Source organism: Erigeron canadensis, chromosome 6 (assembly GCF_010389155.1).
Source record: "Erigeron canadensis isolate Cc75 chromosome 6, C_canadensis_v1, whole genome shotgun sequence".
Taxonomy (NCBI): Eukaryota; Viridiplantae; Streptophyta; class Magnoliopsida; order Asterales; family Asteraceae; genus Erigeron; species Erigeron canadensis.
The window spans coordinates 3,311,340-3,331,590 of NC_057766.1; the positions used below are offsets into that span (position 1 = coordinate 3,311,340).

Sequence of the window (20,251 nt, forward strand, 5' to 3'; positions counted from 1 at the left end):
AAATAAACCTCCCGTAAAAAAAGTTAATATTAAAAAAAAAAGTAATTAAGAATAAAAGGGATATGAATATGAATAGAATGGATGCATCAACAAGTAACCATTTCGAACAGAAAAATCAACAATCAAACAATAAATCAAAATCAAACAGAAAAAATCAGGTATCTTTACAATTCAGTTTAGGGTTTTTATATGCAATATTCCCTTTCTGCCTTTTGTTAATGTTTTTATTATTCAGAAATTTGTATTCATTTTTATTGATATTGTTATTGTTATTGTTATTTATAAGAATATGAAATCAAAACAAAATTTTTCAAAACCTAATCCATTCTTACAGCAACAATAGCTCAAAACTATCTTCCTCACATATTCATCTAATTGATTAATTAGGTATGTGAAATTGTAGGGTTTTTTTATTATTTATTGTTGGATTGTTGGATATAGTTTTTATTTCTTATAACAAAATTGGATGTAATTTCATTTAACTTTATCATAATTTTGGTTCCTATAGTTTTCTCATAATCTGTTGTTTATAATTATTTTATAGGGTTCATTGTTCTTTTCCCCCGTAAATATGGCTTATTATGCAAACATTTGTTATAGTTACTTCCTCTCTTTAATAATTACTGAATAGAGGTATGATTATCAAATCTAATATATAACTATAACATATTATGGTAATAAGTTAATTGATTCATCGCGTTCTCGGAATTAATTTTGGATATGTGATGATTCAATTTTAGATGATTGTAAATATCATTCATTTATCTCTCTTATAGGCTATTTAAACAACCATGACTCTTACATGGCACTGGTGAACGTATGACTATATACACAATTGCACATTGCAGCAAAAGGATGCCTACAAAGTGGAGTTAAAAGATTTTAGCGAAAAGAATGGATATGATATAAACAAGAATGGAGATATGCGTTGCGGTTGGATGTGCTTGAAGGATTCTTGAAATTTGAGGTCTGGTACTTTTCCCTTTCACTGTTAGATAGCAGGATCGTGATATTTTATTATGCATTTATTTTTAATGGGCAAGACATTATCTTATAAAAAATATCAACCAATGTGTAACATACTCATACTTTCCTGTCTTATTATTTAATTTTTGTGACACTGCAACTTATTTGAGCTTCAAAATCATCTTTTTTTAGTGTATTTTCACATTTGAGGTGCCTTTACTTTGAGCACTTTAGCATTATAGTGGGCTTCACTTTTTAAGGAATCACTTTAGTCCAAGGCAACCAACTGGGTTGGATTAGTGGTTTGAGCCATTGCCTCTGGAAACAGAGATCGTGGGTTAAATCCTCATGTCTATCAAGGTTAGAGGTCCTTTTCTAACAAGTAAATTTAAAAAGTTTATTTGTAGAAGGCATATCTTCTAAATCCAAAGCCCTAAAATGTTGCACAAAAGTTCATATGTTGTATATGGATTAGTACTTACACTTTTGCCAGTTAGTCATCTAAATTCTTCTTCTTATTATTATTTTTTTTTTTTATCAATATTCAACTTGAAATAGTACAACAGCGTATATAGTTATCTATGTTCTGACTGTTGTTTACGTTCATTTAGGTGATACATCAGGTTTCTCATTTAGGAAATCTACCAACATTGCTTATGTATCTGATATTTCATGCTTCATTACTATGTCAGTGTTTCTTCAGTTCCGTTTATACATTTGTTCTTTCTGTTGCTTTTCGTTGAGGTGCTAATTATTTTGTCTATATATACATTATGAGTTTTGATTATTTAGTGGTACAAGTCATATAGTGGAATAAAAAAGCCTGGGTTAAGTTTATTTTTTTATTTTTATAGCAATTTGTTTATCGCTATCAGCAACACTTTACAAACAGCCTTATTGACCGTGGCTTGATAGTGGCACATTTTTGGCCAAAAAAAGATGCTTCAATTTATTTTTATGTGTTAAACTGTGCAGTTGTCTCTACAAGAGGAGGTCCTTAATTGGATTTTTTTTATATCGGATACCCTATATAAGGACAGTGGTCCGCTTCAATATTTATCTTTTCGTATATGTGTGATACTCTATTTCATTCTACTACACCTTTAAGGTGCAACAATGAATGGCCTAGGGAAAGGAAGTCTATTGAGTTTAAGACAAGGAATGCGTCATGACGATGAAAAACGAATAGGTTGGGCGTATCAAGTAGGTGAAAATGGGCATCGACTGTTTGTTTCTGGTCTATGATATGATTTAAAACATTGAAAATGACTGAACATTTTACTAATGAATGTTGAGATTGGCATATTTCAGATCTTGATACCCGGTGTCTCAAACTTACATATAATACAAAACACCACCCAAAGAACATCGCTCATGGTATTCGTATGATGTTCGACTTAGTGTAATGGCTTGAACATGGTTGCGAAAATAAAAACATGAAGTTGGCAGTTATTTTCAAGTGTGTATATGTGTGTGTATTATGTGTTACTTCTTATAATATTAATTGATCTTTATATAAGATTGACTATTTTAGCTATGTTGTTGTATCCAACAAGAATTGATGTATGAATGAAAAAAAAATACGTTGCCATATACGTTGCCATGTTACATCATTGACATGGAGCTTTATTTTACCATATCATATTCATATATGCTTTTACACATTTATTGCATTTATAATCCGTATTATGCTTTGTTCACATGTTCATTAGTTTATAATTTATGATGGTGCCCGGGTATTACCCGGGTTGATTAGCTAGTATATATATATATATTAGTATAACATATTGAGGCTATTAATACTCAATCCGACCTGTCAACTCGAAAAAAATTTAAACTTATATAAATTTTTTAATAGATCGACCCACCAACCCATATGACTCACAAACCCATAACCCGTTTCACCTGAATTAATTTGTCAGCCTGCTAACCCCGCCAAACCATATGACATGTGTGAATTAAAATTAATTCACCAACCCATTTAACCTGCCGGTCGATTATCCCGGATTTATGGACCGACAACTTTGGGTTGAAATTTCTATTCCGATTATAATACAAGGTCAGGTTCGAGTTGGATGAAGCTTTCTGTCTTTTTAAGCTTAATAAGCTCTTATTCAAATATAAAAGCTCTTTATAATTTGAAAACGTATATTATAAATAACTTAAACAAATATATACTCTTTGTATGTAGGAAAATATGTACATTACTAAATTTAAGATTAAAGTAGTTATATGAACAATAATGGTTATGCAAATGAATCAACTCCTAATTTTAAATTACGTAAGAATCTGTAACACCCCAAAGTTTTTTAGGTAAAGAAATTAACCCCTTTTTTTAGTTTTGACATTAAAATAAGTTACTAGTATTTTATTTTTGGATATGGGGTTAATTTAGTTGGAACTTTAACGCATAGCGGATATTATACCCTCTAATTTTGGAAAAGGGGCGTGGCAACCCAAGGATGTGCCAACCATCCTTTTCTTTTGAGTCATCTTACACTCCTCACTTCTTCCTTTCTCTAATTCTTCTTCATAGCAACCTAACTTTAAAGATAATCATTCATGCAATACAAACAATCTATTCAAGAATCATAATGATCATCTCCAATAATCTTTATTAAGCAAAACATGAAAAGTTAGGGTTGTGGTGTTAGTGGTGGTGGCCGAAAATCCAAGAGAAAAAGGGGGAAGAAGAAATTGTAACCTAAAGTCTTGAATTAGTTCTTTGAATTTTGAGGTATTGATTCCCTAACCTAGTTTTATCTTTTTTTATTATTATTATTATTGAAATTAGGGTTCTTGGAGTAACCCAAAATTGGGGATTTTGCTAGAAATTGAGTTATATATAATTTTCCCCAAAATTATTATATAACCTAGTTTGTCATTGAGTTGTATGATAAGTTTGATTAAGAAACATATGTGTTAACTTGATAATTTTGATTTGTGAGAAAGGTTGATTTTATTAGTTGATGAATTGATGATGAAAGTGGTAGATTGAACTACTTAGTGACATTATTGAAAGTGAAAGCAACTCAATGACAAATAGGATGGGTTTGGATTTATAAAGGCCAGTGAATGATAAGAATGACTAAGTTGAGTTAGTCAAGTTTGTGAATGAAAGCTTATGCATATTATGATATGATTATAGGTTGAAGCTTGTATTTGTGCATTGACATATTATCGAGTTATTGTTTAAGTCGCGGAGGAGGTGAGTATATTTGCATACTTTTGTGTATACGTTGGGTAGATTTCCATATGATGATGAACTTCATGTATGGAAATCGATTTAGCGTTAAAGCTCATGTGGGGCATTGTGATAGTAAGGCCTAAGAACCTCCGGGACCTAAGAATCCCGATAGTTGATATTGTTTGTGTTGATTAGCTAATATGAATCCATGTATAACGTTAAAGTACAAAGGTGAATATGTAAGTATGGCTCGACGGGGTCATACGTTACATATAATAGTCCTTTGTGCGTTGCCCTCCTTTGTGTAGATAAATGTATGCAAGTATATTCACTAAGTCTTTGCTTACGTTTTAGATGTTTACCTTTTTATAGGCGGTTTCGAAAGGAGGAACTAGGAAGTTGTTGATTTGAAGTTGAAGTTGCTTTTGGAAGGTAGAAGGTATAACCATTCTTGTAAGAATGGTACTGTTGTAGACACTTAGTTTATCCCACCTCCTATGGCTCTTAGTACAATCTTGACATTTTGAACTTGTGGATATGTATTTTGTTCAATGTGGTGTTTGTAATTAGTTTTGACAAAATTTGAAGTCAAGCTGATGTTATAGTTTATGTGGAAAAATGGGTAAATGACCCGTTTCGCTATGGAACACACATTTGGTGAATTGAAAGCTTTTGAAAGTTGTGTTGTGTAGTACCTGTATATTTTGAATGTTTGGCAAATTGATTTAAGGTGTGAAGGTCAAATGGTGTGATTTTGCAATGCAATAGAAGTGTCAAGATGATGTTTGTTTAGGTCTTACAGTGATTTCGACGAGGGCAGTTAAGCCCCTCGGCGAGATCAGTTGTTCTACTTAAGCACTGACTTTTGATCTCGGCGAGGGCAATAATGCCTCTCGGCGAGATCAGGCCAGAAGTAAAAAAATATATATTTTTCTATTAATCGAGTCGTGTCGTTTCAGAATCCTCCCACCCACACACAGACACACCAAAACTCGGTCACCTATCAATGGGACTCGAATTTTAGTGGAACACCTTAAGGTCAAACACCTTATCAATGGTCTATCAACCAAATTAGCTACCTATACCTTTAATGAAATAATGTATGTTATCGCTTATTTTATACATAGTTATTTTACGCGATATTGTTTCTTTTATTTATTTTATGTTTGTATTATTGTCATTTTTATAGACTTTTATACTTAATATGTGATTTTATATGATTGTAGGTTTATAAGATGAAAGTTGACAAAAATATGTTGAATAAAGATCATTTGTGAAGTAAAATGAAGATTGAAGCTAAAATGATGATTAAAAAAAAAAATGATAAATCTATCCGTTTGAAGATATTTGACCAAAAGTACTGCATGGACTTTGAAGAATTAAAATCCAACAGAATACTTGGGCTCAGATGGGAACAATATGTGGAACAATAAGTCAAATATGGTATATGTATTTTATTCCCATTATTCATGAAAAACAAGGTGCTGTGCTAATATGGAGTGTGATTCATAAAAGATAAGAGCTCAAAGACTTTTGGAAATTTGGGGCGTATAAATGGCAGCTCACCTGATCTTGGACGTGGGGTATTAAGCCCAAAATAATTGTGGCGGAGTGGAAAGGCCCAACTTGGGCACAAACAAACTATACCAAGAATTAGATTAGAAGTTAGCATATGTGGAAACAAGTCCAAAAGTCGGTGTTCATCTCCATCTATATATATACTAGGACAATTAATTCGCAAAATTGAAAAAAAGAGTTTTTTTTGAGGAGTGGTCGGTTCGTGAGGGAAGTCGGTAGAAGGTTTGTGGTGATTGGTTAGGAGCTCCAAAAGGACAAAAAGGCTTTTGCCTTTTCTTGGTTTTGTTTTGCCTTCGTGGGAGGCAGCGAAAAGACGAAAACCGCAGCCGCAGTCTTATGTTTCGAATCATCACCGCAACTGAAAGCAAATTCTCGTTCGATCTTCTTTCAACTCTTTTATTATTACTTTTAGTTAATTGCAAAACTTTATAACTATACAATTACTATTATGGATTATTATCTGATGATTGTTAGTTTTATTAGTCTTGTCATGTATAGCTAAGTGTTTTAATCATCTACTAAGATGAAGTGATACAATTGAATGATGGTTGCACTATTTTTATAATTCTTAGTTGATTTGATTTAAAGTTGTGTCGAGATCTTAGCTTATTAATTCTTTGTTATTTAATTATTGATTGCGAATAGTTTTTGAATGATCTTAGTGGTAACTTAGGTTGAGTAGAAGTTATTTTGATTGCTTGGTTAGAAGCGATTGTTTTTATGACGGGTACGATAGAAAGTAATTAATAGTTAATAAGAGTTAACGGGTTAATGGTGGGTACAATCAATAGACACAATTGTTATCTAAATAACCAAAACAATTAGTTGACTAGGAAAGTTATGAAAGGCGTCTTGGGGTACCGGTCTTAGTAATGGAACTAGTTAATTAAAGGAATTGAATAAAGTAACGAACTTGACAGGTACGGGGTGAGTCTTTGTTTAGTTCTCGGTTATTAATCAACATATTTGAATTGGTTCTTCAATTAAGTGCAACCTAAATTTATAGTGTCATGGATTCGAGGTAGATGACCTTTTAATTAAATTTGATTACAACAATCTTCTTTTCAATTGAATTCTTAGGAATTGCTAACTTTAATCTTTGCTAACTTCTTTTCCAAACCAAGGTGACGGGAGTCTTTAAAATCCATTTTTTTAAGCTACATTAAACTCGCTTGCTCTTAATCAGTCCATGTGTTCGATCCTGGACTTACCTTTAAACTATATTGCATACGAACGGGTCCACTGCCCGAGAGTGTGTAGTAGTCAGTTCTAGGGTATTTCCTGTTTATAAATTTAAGACTAGATTTTACACATCAATGTACAACATAGTTTTTTTAACTCTTAATTAAAATTAATTAGATACATCTTTTTAACATAAATTAGTTTTATATTTACCACCATACCATTATTACCATCACCACCGTCACCCCCACCACTCGTCGACGTCGCTGCCACCCATCACGCCACCTATTACCGTCACCCGTTGCTGCCACCGTCACACCATCGCCGTAACCACCATTATCGTCGCATCGCGCGAGTATGCATCTAGTACAATTTGTCACAATACTATATTACGGAGTACTATTTATTTAGTCAATCCTAAACTATACTTTTGATTTCACCTTTTGTAATATTCTATTCTAAACTTAATGTTTATACTATAAGTTGGTATTTTTATTGTTAAACCCGAATAAGTTATATGCAACTAAATGTATATGAAATTTATATGAGTTAGTATTGGTTAAATTTGCCTCATAAAAGACTAAAACATGTTGACATTGTTAAAAAAATTAAGTATCTTAAATACCATAAATAGTTGCTATAATTAAATATGGAAGTTGACTTTAATTTAGATAATTTTTTATGAATTTTAAAGGTTAAGATTAAAATACAAATTTTATTTTTTCTCTTAATTCTACCAACAATAATCAACTCTAATGTTCTAATAATGGAATAATTGAGATACACATATAAAAGTTAATGTTTAGACATGCATGAAATATGCAAGTAATTTGAAAGTAATTTTCATTACCATATAGTATATAATTATCATTATCATGATTAATAGCTAATACATACAAGTAATTTTGAAAATAATTACCATGTATTTAGTATTAAATAATATATTAAATTAAATAAAAAGAGTTACCATATATATAATATAGTCAAACTTGACTTTTAGTTTATTTATAAGTTATCATATCTTGATTTTTGTTTTCAAAGGCTCAGATTATTTAATTTATTAATTTTAATGGCTCAGATCGAAAGTTAAGTTTATTTTTTTCTCTCTGTTCTACTGGCAATATATGTATATAATTAAAATATAAAATAAACTATCTATTTCAATATAAAACTTTTTCTAAAGTTTTTTTTTTGTGTGCACATCGAGAGAAACTATTCTTTAAAATGTAGAACATTATGAGAAAAGAAAAAACCTTTGTATTTAATGGTATCAGGCTTTTAAAGGATTTATTTAAGAAAAAAAAAATTTTTTTTATCAACCTGCATGTGTTTTTATTTAGTGAGATCATAAATGTTTGAAAACAAAATATAAACCTTTTGTGTTTACTATAACTAAAAATAAAAAAATAAAAAAATATAGAATAAAAATATTAAAAATAATAATATAAAATAGATAAATTAAAGTAAAAAGAAATTTAAAAATATATATATATATTTGCAAAAAAAAATCTACGAGTACTATTTTATTTATAAAAACATTTCCAACTTCAAACAATATCAACCATGTGCAAAAAGTTCACTTACATATTTCAATTAACTAATATTTAAATTGTGCAACAAACAAGTAGCTAGTAAAAAATGCCATAAAACATATTTACAATTGAGTTTTCTCTCCTGGTGGAAGCAACTCGATATCAACTATCAAGAGTAGACTTTCTCCTTCCCTCACATCAATATCATTTATCATCATCTAAATATTCTCACTAAGAACATTTGTAATAATTCACACCACCACACGATGTCTTTGTGACACATCAATGCCACATCAACACCACATAATACCACCCAACAACAACACTTGTAATAATAACCACACGACACTATATTCTTATGATAAATCCAACACTTTTAACTTTTCAATAAAAACATAACAAACTCAATAGTTTTTTTATAGAGAAACTAGCATGGTACCCGCGCTATGCGGCGGTGTTCGTGGCGGCGACGGTGTTGGTGGGGGACGGCTGTTGATGGTAGAGGCGGCGTCGAGTGATATAGATAATTGATGTAAAAGTAATTAATATAAAGAGTTAATTGAGATACTTTAAAAGATTAAGGAATAATAGTGTAATATATCATTAAGGGTATTTTAGACATTTTTCCCCATGTAACTTTCAACATAGGGGCTATTCTTTTTATAATATAGTATAGATAAATGAAAAACAAAAACAATAGAAAAGGTAAAGTAATGGAACGACCCAATTAGCACCTCACCGTTGTTTGGACAACTTTGGCCTTCCACACGATTACGACCCTCCAACCACCCCATCTCTCTAATTGTCCACACCACCACCCTGGCGTCGTTGGCCTTCCAAGCTGTCAACACCGGTACCATTACACGTACTCTAACATATGTCAAAAACAAAACAAAAAATACTATGAATTTCGCTATAAAATAAATGGGAAACAGACATAAATCATAGCTAAACGGTCCAAATGGTTAAAACAGGTGTTATCTATTGCAAACTGTGTAGTTAATAGCGGTGCTATAGCGGATAGCGGACCTGAGGTAAAATAGCGGTCAAAATAGCAGTCCCGCTACTAGCGGCGGTATTTTACCAATATCAGTGCTATAGCGGTCCAAATAGTGGTAAAATAGCAGTGCTATAACGTTTTTATTTTTTTGGCTAAAACTTGAAAGAAACACTAAATTTTGTAAGTAATAACACAAATGTTTCAAATATTCACACTTTTAAGCTTGACTTTTGCTATTTCTATCAAGTATAAAATATTAATTGATAATCTTATTAAATATTAAGTATTATATATATATATATATATATAGAGAGAGAGAGAGATCTTGTTTAATGAATTGTTTTGAATGCTAATAAATATAGAAGAATTAAAATACTTGAGTCTCTTAATTTTATGGACTTTCGAATCTCTATTGAACAACCAAGTTATTTGGCTTAAACCTTTTCATTTCTTTTCTACTTATTATTATGTTTTTTTTTATTTATAAGAATAATATGGCTTTAATTTTTATGAAACAACTTTCATTAGCTACTTAAAAACCAGAAACAAAATACATGCAAACAATGTTCTTAAACCACAAGGTGCGTAGTACAGACATTAAAACCCTCCATTTGAGTCATTATAATATATTTGAATCTCATTAATGACATTCTTGATGTTTGAAATTTTATGTAGAAAAATATGATATTTACAAGTTCATCAATAACATATATAAAATTCTCCCTTATCTATAATTTATAATCTCTTATAAAACATATCGACTCCCTATTTTAGGAAATTCAGTAATCTTTTCAATATTCCCATATTGCCTCCAATTCACATATTATCTCTAAATTATATCTCTGAACATAATTAAACAAACACCATACCAAGTTCTAACACACAATCACTTTTTCTCTATTTCCTATTTACATGCATGCGATTCCCTTCCTACTAACGATGTTTAACCGCGGCAACGCGCGGACCACTCGTTTAAGTTAACAAACATTGGTTGGGCCATAGAAAACTCTTCCGGTCTTCCTTCTCATATGGACCTGCACGGTCCAGTAAGTATAACTTTCGTTTCTAATTTCCTCTCAGTATCCCCAAAATCCCATTCGAAATCAAAACCCTAAAAAACTGATTACACACCACCATGGAAATCAAAATCAGAAAAAGAAGGATGGCAGACAACATTCCGTTTGAGATGCAAGTAAAAGGCTTCCTGTTAAATCGCTGGCCGTATTCAGATCGGTTTCGAAAGCTTGGAAATCGATGATCGACAGCCCTCTCTTTATTGCCGATTACACCAACTATCACCAGCATCATCGGGTTCCTGTGTCGTTTCAACTAAGTAACGAACTAGACCTTGTTGGTACGTCTCAAGGATTGTTATGCTTATTCAGCCAACAGCTGTGATTTGGAATCCGTCACTTGGAAAATCCATTGTTGTTGATCTGCCTTATGTACAGAAGATATATTCAACTGTTTTAGGTTTTGGGGTTCGTCCTGATAGTTTTGATCCTATGATTGTAATGGTCGATCATGATATGTTACGTTCTAAACCGGTTATGGTGTTTACATTAAGCTCATGGGTTTGGAGAGTTCCACGTGGTAACCTCCCTCCAGAGTTAATTTATTTTGCAAGAATGTCTCCAGTAGCTACAAATAATCGGTGTATTTATTGGAAAGCTAATGATGGGAGTGTTAATCTAGTTGTTGCGTTTTATATGGTGAGTGAAGACTTTAGCGAAATAAACCTCCCTCATAGTGTAGCACACCGGTTTTTGGAAGATTTCTCCATCTCTAAGATAAAGGAGTCTCTTGCTCTACTTGAATACTCTGTTGACACCGATAAACAACTTTGTGACGTATGGATGATGGTGCTTTAAAATCGTTCACAAAACTATTCACCATCAACACACCAAATGCATCATTAGAGAAAGAGGTACTAGGATTTAGGAAGAATGACCAACCTATTATGGAAACACCGACAGATGAATACAGGGTATCATCAATAGAAGTTTATGAACCACACACAAGAACCATCAAGAATCTTGGGATAAATTGTGAACTTGATTCATTCTGTATGAGTTCTTACACAGAAACGTTACTTTTGCTGAATCAGTTGGATGAGCAGTTTGTAGGATCCAATTGCAGTTATAGACTTTAACTCATCATCAATTAGTTCAAGTCATTAGAAAGGGAGATTCGTTATACGGTTGTGATGTATATTTCAACATCAATATATGATTTCAGAATTGCAAATTATGGACCACATTTATGAAAATTTTCAGGCACACTCCAAACTCAAGTGCATTTTGTCCATGTCTGTTGTTCGATGTTTCTAGTATAACCTTACTTTTCAGCTAGAATAGCAAAACAATACAAAGTGAGTTGATGATCAGACATCTCATGAGGCGAGGGCCAACCTGGTGAAACAGGACAATTCGCCTAGTGTTCATTACTGCATATGCCAGATTGCCATCTGATATCTCGTTGGTTACGTACTATCATTCTTGCTTAATTTGAGTGCATAGGTGTCATCATAGTTATAGTTCATTTTACCATTTTAGATTATCCCTACTATTTAAAAATGAGTATGAATAAATAGTTTGTTCCATGTTAATCTTAGTTTAAGTTAAGTATTACAAATATTAAAGAAGCATGTTGAATGATAAAACTATGATTTGAGCAAAAATACGTTGTGATATTTCACCATTCTTATATTACGGTCGTTTCACTATGTGTTAATATTATTGGAACACATTTATGTTAGTAACTTTAGTGCAATGAACCGCCTTAACTTGAACGTGATATAGCCACTCGTATAAAATTTGTTCTGGACATGAATATCAGGGCGGCCCTTGTGAGGTTTAGGGACTACACGCTTGTGAGATTCAGGTTTGTGCTTTGAAACCTCAACCAAATTGGAATAGTCACTTTGTGTGGAAACCAACGTGCTTCGTGTTGCTGATTAGGGACTTTTAGCTTGTGCACCTTTCCAATTGGTTTAGAAAGTGAAGAATGTCTTTAAAATAACAGAAAATCAATATTTTATATTGTGTACTCTTTATTATATACTCAGTATGATGTTTTTTTATTTTTTTAATATCACATAGCTCCTAATACTTCTATACAGAGCGTACCTCTACTGCATAAAATCAATAGATTGATAGCATCAACAGCAGCACATATCCTTAACCCAAACAGCAATATATGAGTCCTTCGCTGCCCCATTGAATTACCTTTGCAGATTGCACAAACTTATATAAGTCTACATACGAGTAGCCAGTAAAAACCACTAGATGAGTAGTACACCGTTATTACACCAATACCGGATTCTAATATGCTTGATCATTCTGGCATTTTGCATTAATCGGCAGGGTAAGTTAGTTATATTGCATTTGAAATTGCAATGGCCCCCTAACGGAACAAATCACATTTTAGGTTGTATTGTAGTGGTCAACTGTGTAACTTATATTGCAAATGACATAGCAAAGTACTGGGAAAGAGTTTACAAAGAGTAACAGAGTAAAGAAAACGCCACCCATATAAAATCAATGTAATTCTGTACCCAAATATCAGGGTGCCGCTTGTGAGGTCTATTGCATGATTCAGGCCTGTGCCTTGAAACCTCAAGCAAATTGGAATAGTCAGTTTGTGTGCTGATTCATCACTTAGTAACCTTCTGTCAACAATAACGCTTCACAGACCGAGTGTTCAGCCTCAAATCTGATTACCAAGTATGAGGCTGATTTCAAGATTTTCAATGAGTAAACTGATCTACATTTTCATGTTGCTGATTAGGGACTTTTACCTTCTGTACATTCCTCTGTAAGCTTTGGGTGCCCTATATAAATGAAATTCAAACATGATCTCGGGTCGTTGCTGCTATCACGTTATTTTAACTACCAAAATACAGGAGCAAACAGTTGGATATCCTATACAACACTTCCTAAATATAGCCTACCAATGACTACATATTTGGTGCGAGTCATGTGACAGTGCGGTCAAGTTCCTTCTCTCAAGGTACGTTGCATACTTGTATCTAGTGTAAATTTAGTCATGTACTGGTATATGGTAGGAGAGCATCACATTGGATATTGATATAATAGTATATTGTTGAAGGCAACTACGTTGGTTGTGTGCTTATTCCTCTTTAGTAGGCATTGTTATAAGTTATAAATATGATCATGATGTAACGGTATCCAAAACCTAATAAAAACAGGTATAGAATCCAGGTTGATTGAACTGCTGATATAGTCCTGTTGTATGATGAGACGATTGAGAAATTGTTGGGCCGTACAACACACACACTATTAGTCGAAGATGAGATTCTAAATCGTGAACTATTTTCAAAACGCCGGGGGTGGGGTGGGGGGTGGTTCTCAAGTTACAAAAATTACACTTTTAGTCCCTGCAAGTTTATTTCTCTTTAAATCCAGTTTTCTTTTTCTTTTTTTAGTTTTGGGGGTGTCAAAAGTTAGTTTTTCTTTAACGGCAGCATATATGGTACACTTTCGTGAAAAAGTTGGTTTATTATTACCAATTTTTTCATGTAACAATTAACTGACATTTCTACATTATTCTATCTAACATTGCCAACCATAACGTACAAGCCTACTACGAGTGGTTACAAGTCCATTATGCATAGGTGTTTTTACTTGGTTCAATCCTGTTTTTATTGATTTCATTTTAAAGATATAATTTTGTTTCATGGAGTACAACTTCAATGCATTGTATTTACTGTCAATAGTAACTTTTGGTCAGAACTAAGTTTTACTATTTCCAATACTCTTTTCACTACTACCATTTAATTCAACTTCCTCAATGCACAACTTACAACTTCTAGAACATTACTTTGTTAGCATCTTGCCGACTACAAGTTACTCGGCAAATAATTTTACTGACTTTAATTTCAGTTTAGCAATCTACTTCAATATACTAATTATATAGTGTAGTAACCCCTCTTTTCCGAGTTAATTAAACATTCTCATAAACCCATCTTTTTTATTTTTTTATCTCAAACTTCTCTCATCAAAAATTTGTACTAACTTCAATATAAATTCAACGTGCTACTTCAATATGGTCACTTTAATATGATAATTTTACGTGTGTACATGACCATTTTAGCTCCCAACGTTTTATAGTTTAGCCATTTTTGCCAAAAAAAACTTTGTTTTAGGTCAATATGGAAAAAGAAATAAATCACAAGGATAAAAAAATTAAGATTATTCTAGCCACATAGGACAAAAATGGTAGCTAGGTTATAAATTAAAATAAAAATATTTATAATGTTATCCTTTTATTTTCTGTAATTCTCAAGTGTTCTCAGTATAAAAAACTGGTTCTTAAAATGATTCTTACTCTACGCCTTTTATATAATACTATATAAAATTGAATATTGACTTTGTTATGGTTATGGATCCGTTGTTTAGGAGTTTATATCCAGCTAGATAACATAAACAAGTGTGGGTTAGTTATATACTAACTTATTATAGACTACGTGTTAATAATAATTTACGTTACCCAATATATTTTATTTTAAATTTAACTTGTGACTTTGGTAAATAATAAGCTATAAAATTGGCCTTTGACTTTGGTATCAATAATGGATCCATTAATTGTTTAATATTTGATCAGATCTTGATGTGGATGGATACATTATTAATTGTATAATAAACAAGAGACACAGAGAATTGTAGGAGACCGGAAAAGTTGATCAAAATGTCAGGAGGCTCAAGCATGTCTGATGAAGCTGAATGCCCATACCCCTCACATGTTTGTGCCCCTAGTTTTGTTACTGTGAAGCTGAGTGGTAAGGACACGTATGATGTATGGAGAGAACAGATGAAAGGTCTATTAGCGAGTCATGATATGATTGACTTCATCATCGTATCTGAACCTTCGGATGTTAATAAGTCGTGGTTAAGATCAGATGCGCTAGTTCGAGGTTGGATTCTTGCTACTCTTTCTCTCCACATACTCAAGTGGGTAATCCAGTTGAATCAGAGTCTCAGTGCAAAACACGTATGGGATACACTGGAGGAAACCTATGGTCCTGCAGGAGTAGCAGGTGTACATAATGCCCGTCTCGATTTATTAATATATCAATGCGTTACCTCTCTACTATTCAAATAACATCTATCGCTTCACTTATTGGTTTATATATTGTTATTACAGACCCAATAAGTGAATACCCATTCCCCTCGCATGTTTCTGCCCCCAGCTTTGTTACTGTACAGCTGAGTGGTAAGGACACGTATGCTCTATGGAGAGAACAGATGAAAGGTCTTTTAGATCTTCATGATATGCTTGACTTTATTAAATCTGAACCTCCAGACGAAGCTTATGGTGAATTGTCAACGTGGTCAAGATCAGATGCACTAGTTCGAGGTTGGATTCTTGCTACTCTATCTCTCGACATACTCAAGTCGGTAATCGACCCGACTTTCACTGCAAAAGACGTATGGTGTAAGCTGGAGGAAACCTATGGTCCTGCAGCACCAGGTACGTGCACAATCCCCATCTTGCTCCTCTTGTTCGTTTATTAATTCCACAATTCAAATAACATGGCTTCACGTACTTGTTGTTACAGGCCCAAGTAGCAACGGTACAGAAGTTGATCAATACCAATACCCATACCCGTCACATGTGTCTGCCCCCAACTTTGTGACAGTACAGCTGACTGGTAGAGACACGTATGCTGAGTGGAGAGAACAGATGAGATGCCTTTTATTGGGTCATGATATGGTTGGTTTCGTCTTAGAAGGACCCAACCATAACAGTAGGTGGTGGAGAAGATCAGATGAACTGGTAAAAGGTTGGATTTGTGCTACTCTTTCGCCACAAATACTGAAATGGGTGACCAAGCCACCGGTGTTGCACAGGGTACGTAATTTCCCACCATAGATCCTTTCACTACCATTATTCACCATCGCTCAGCAATTAATTACTTTTAAATCATGTTTTAGGCGATGTACAAGCATGTGCAAGTCACTGCATCAAGCCTATGGTTTAAACTCCTTGATGCTTATGGTCCTCTTGATTTACACAACAAAGCAGGTGCGCGCTCCGGCCATCTCCTTCCTGTGGACTCGTTAATTATTCCACAAACACCTTTAGTTTATTTGTCTCATCATATCATCATCAGCTCTCATTAGTTATATCACTCTCTAATTAGGATGCTATAGGAGTATTACTCTAATGCCATATATTATACTACTCCAACCTGATTTAGTCATGAGTCTCTCCTCTCATTTACCTCAACCTTACCAACTAGACTAACCATCGTTGACTTAGCACACACACTATCTAAGTGGTATCAAAACTTTTAAATCCTAACTCCATTGATCAATTCAACTTGTTAAATTTAAATCAACACCTAATTCTAGCCTTGTAGAAGTTTAAAGAGCAAGGTCGATCGAGGGGATATTTTCCCATATAAAACATAATTCGAGTCAAACATAATTTGGGTCAAATGTATTTGGGTTGACCCAAGTAGGTTCTTAGAAAGCGTGGTGTTTGTAGTCTATAAATATAAGTGTACCATAGAACTTATTTTGTACCCCTTCACTTTTACTACTGATAGTTCCTTCATCTTAAGCTTCATCTTCATCTTCTTTTCTTCTATTCTACATACAGATAAACATGTAGGAATGTGATGAGTTTCTTGCGCTAGGCCCCATCCAGATTATCTCGGGCTCGAATCAAACATGTCTAATGAACAAAACTCACGATACACAAACTCACACTTTGTATATAATGAATTTTGTTAGTTTTACAATACATATACACTTTTATTTATAGACAAATGCCTACAATTTGACCACAAAACTTAAATACAATTTGAATACCAAACCAGTTTTAACTGAAAACCCAACCGATTTTAATTGAAAAAAGTCACAGTGGTTTAAATCGACAGAAGTCAAACTGGTATTAACCGAACATCGGAATCAGTTTTAACTGAATAAGCCGAGTCAGATCTAACTAAAACAGCCGACTGAATTTAACTAAAAAAGTCAAACCGGTTTTAACCATAAAATCCGAACCAGGCTTAGTCGGAAAAACCTAACCGTATATAGTCAGAAAAAGTTGAGCCTGTTTTAGCTGAAAAAAGCCGAACTAAGGTGCAACTTGAAAGAGACAACTCATCATAATCCATTAATCAAATAGAAAGGTCTTCACAACTTGGGATAAAGGCAGTTGTGGGATAAAGGCAGATGTGGAATCTATCTTTTTGGTAATGAAGTAGATTTGAAATTTGAAACCCTATTCGAGAGAGTGGAGTGAGCGGGAGTACGCGTACTGAGCGGGAGCGAGTCTAAGTATCATGGCTAGACAGATAGATGGATGGGAGTATAGATTTGAAAAGGGAGTCTTAATTTTAAGACTTTAAGATTGTATGCATTAAGACTCTTGTACCTATGTTTTTTTTGTTTGTAAATACCTAAAGTACCCCTGTTAAATGCTTATAGTAGGAGTATAGATTATAGATGATTTAGATTTGGGTTTAGATGGGAAGTACTACGGTACAACACTCCATTATTACTTGGGTTTGATTAATGGATAGAGATTCTTTAAAGTATTTAGAATAACTTCAACCCCTAGATTAAAATTAAAAGTCAAGATTAATATATCAAAGTTGAATCTTAATATTTGATTTTAATCTAAAGGTTAGGATGATCCGACTATACATATTAAGTTGGTTTCAAGTTTAGAAAGATTCTTATGTTTAATTATTACACACTTGTATGTTGTAGCTTATTACGAACGGGATCGAGAAGAAAAAATTAGAGGAGAAGAAAGGAAGTGGTTGTTAAATATAGCTGAAGATAAGCCGCTGGTAGATGTATTCCCTTCTGTACCTCTAAAAAGAGAAGACCAACGACAAGTTGAGGCTGCAAAAGACGAATTGCATAAAGCTATTCTAAAAGAAGACTTTGAGACCGTTAAGCGCATCTGTGATAACAAAGTTGTTTCATGGGGTCGCTATCTCACCATCAATAATTATAGTGCATTCCATGTGGCAGCGACTACCAGCAACAATAAGGATTTTTTAGAAAAGATGTATAACTTGCCAAAAGATAGCTCCGATCTAGATATGCCAAGTCCAGACGGAAACCCACTATTTGTTGCTGCTGATGTTGGCAACACTGAAGCTGCTAAGATACTGTTTGGAAGATATCCACGCATGTTGAAAATACTTGATGGAAATGGACAGGGGCCAGTTACCAGAGCTCTTTCTAATATGCATACTGAGACATATGACTATTTGTGGGATTGCCAGGTCAGAACTAACCGCACTGATCATGTATTTTGGCATGGTACTGAGATTCTGGTTAATATGATTTCTTCTAAAGAGTACGGTAATTAACTACATTAACATTACTTACTTGGATAATCATCTACAATCTATAGCCTAGTTACATTTGTCAATTCATGCGGTATAGGTTCAGCGCTGGATATGTTTCGTAAACACACTCATCAATTTCTGCCAACCGCTGACAGTTTGCTCACAGCTATAGCTCAAAACTTCCCACCTAACCTCAACTTCTTGGATAGAACACTATACAGAGGTATGTTTTTCATTCAGCTTATCACCACCTCGATTTCGAACCGATGAGAAAAAGAATTACAGTTTGCTTTGCTTGTTGTAGTACTGAAGGATTGGTGGCAAGCGGCAAAAAGAAAACAAAAGGATTACGATGATTGTAAACAACTATTAGCTACAATCTGTTCCACAATAAATGAAGCAATAGCTTTCAACCATCACTATTACTATTACAAAGATGCGATTCTTGAAGCCGCAAGACAAAATGAAAACGATGTTGTAAGTATAATTGTGGCGGAATTCCCGAATGCAATCTTTAGTAGAAATGAAGACGGCCATAACATTATCCAGTATGCGGTGATAAACCGTTCAGAAAAGGTTTGCAGCCTTGTGCATCAGATGAGGCAACATAAAAATGTTTATAAAATAATCAAAGACCAATTTGGGAACAACCTCTTGCATCTGGCTGCAAAATTAGCACCTACCCACAAACTGAGTCCTATATCAGGTGCTGCTCTGCAAATACAATACGAACTACAATGGTTCAAGGTACGTAGCGTTCTAAATTTCATGTATCTTAGCTTAGTAAACATTTATATATCATATATATATAACCTTGTAGGAAGTCAAGAAATTTGTATACCCAGCATGCACCAAAGAGAAAAATTGGTATGGAGACACACCTGAAATGGTATTTACCAAAGAGCATAAGGAGTTGGTGACCGAGGGAGAGAGATGGATGAAGGAGACTGCAAACTCATTCACGATTACAGCTGCATTAATTGTCACCATTGTCTTTGCTGCAGCTATTACAGTACCAGGTGGAAACGATCAAGAAAAGGGGATACCAGTGTTTACTAACAAAACTGCCTTGAAAATATTTGCAATATCGGATGCCATATCACTGTTTACTTCTGTTACATCCCTGTTAATGTTTTTGTCAATCCTCACTGCACGTTTTTCTGAGCAAGACTTCCTCTACATTTTGCCAACAAAGTTGATAATTGGTCTTGCCACCTTGTTCATCTCAACAACAGCCATGCTCGTAGCATTTGGTGCAGCCTTATTCCTTATGTTTGGCCGTGACAACTCCCTAACTCTTATTCCTATAGCCATTTTGACGGTCCCACCTGTTCTTTCTTTTCTGTTTTTGCAGTTTCCACTCGTAATTGATCTGATTAGGGCCACTTATTGTCGCAATTTATTTGGTACGAAAACTGATGGCTTCATCTATTAAATGTAATGTTTTCAGATGTAATAATTCTTGTACT

At 33.7% G+C, this 20,251-nt stretch overlaps 1 protein-coding gene across 1 annotated transcript; it reads left to right on the top strand.

Annotated features, from left to right (window-relative positions):
- Positions 1-15,540: 15,540 nt before the first annotated feature.
- On the top strand, positions 15,541-20,251 carry LOC122604120. The gene is made up of 7 exons (XM_043777021.1): positions 15,541-15,937; positions 16,026-16,318; positions 16,402-16,492; positions 18,190-18,795; positions 18,880-19,005; positions 19,087-19,529; positions 19,603-20,251. The coding sequence occupies exons 1-7, from the start codon at positions 15,541-15,543 to the stop codon at positions 20,215-20,217; spliced, it is 2,571 nt and encodes an 856-aa protein (XP_043632956.1). The 3' UTR covers positions 20,218-20,251.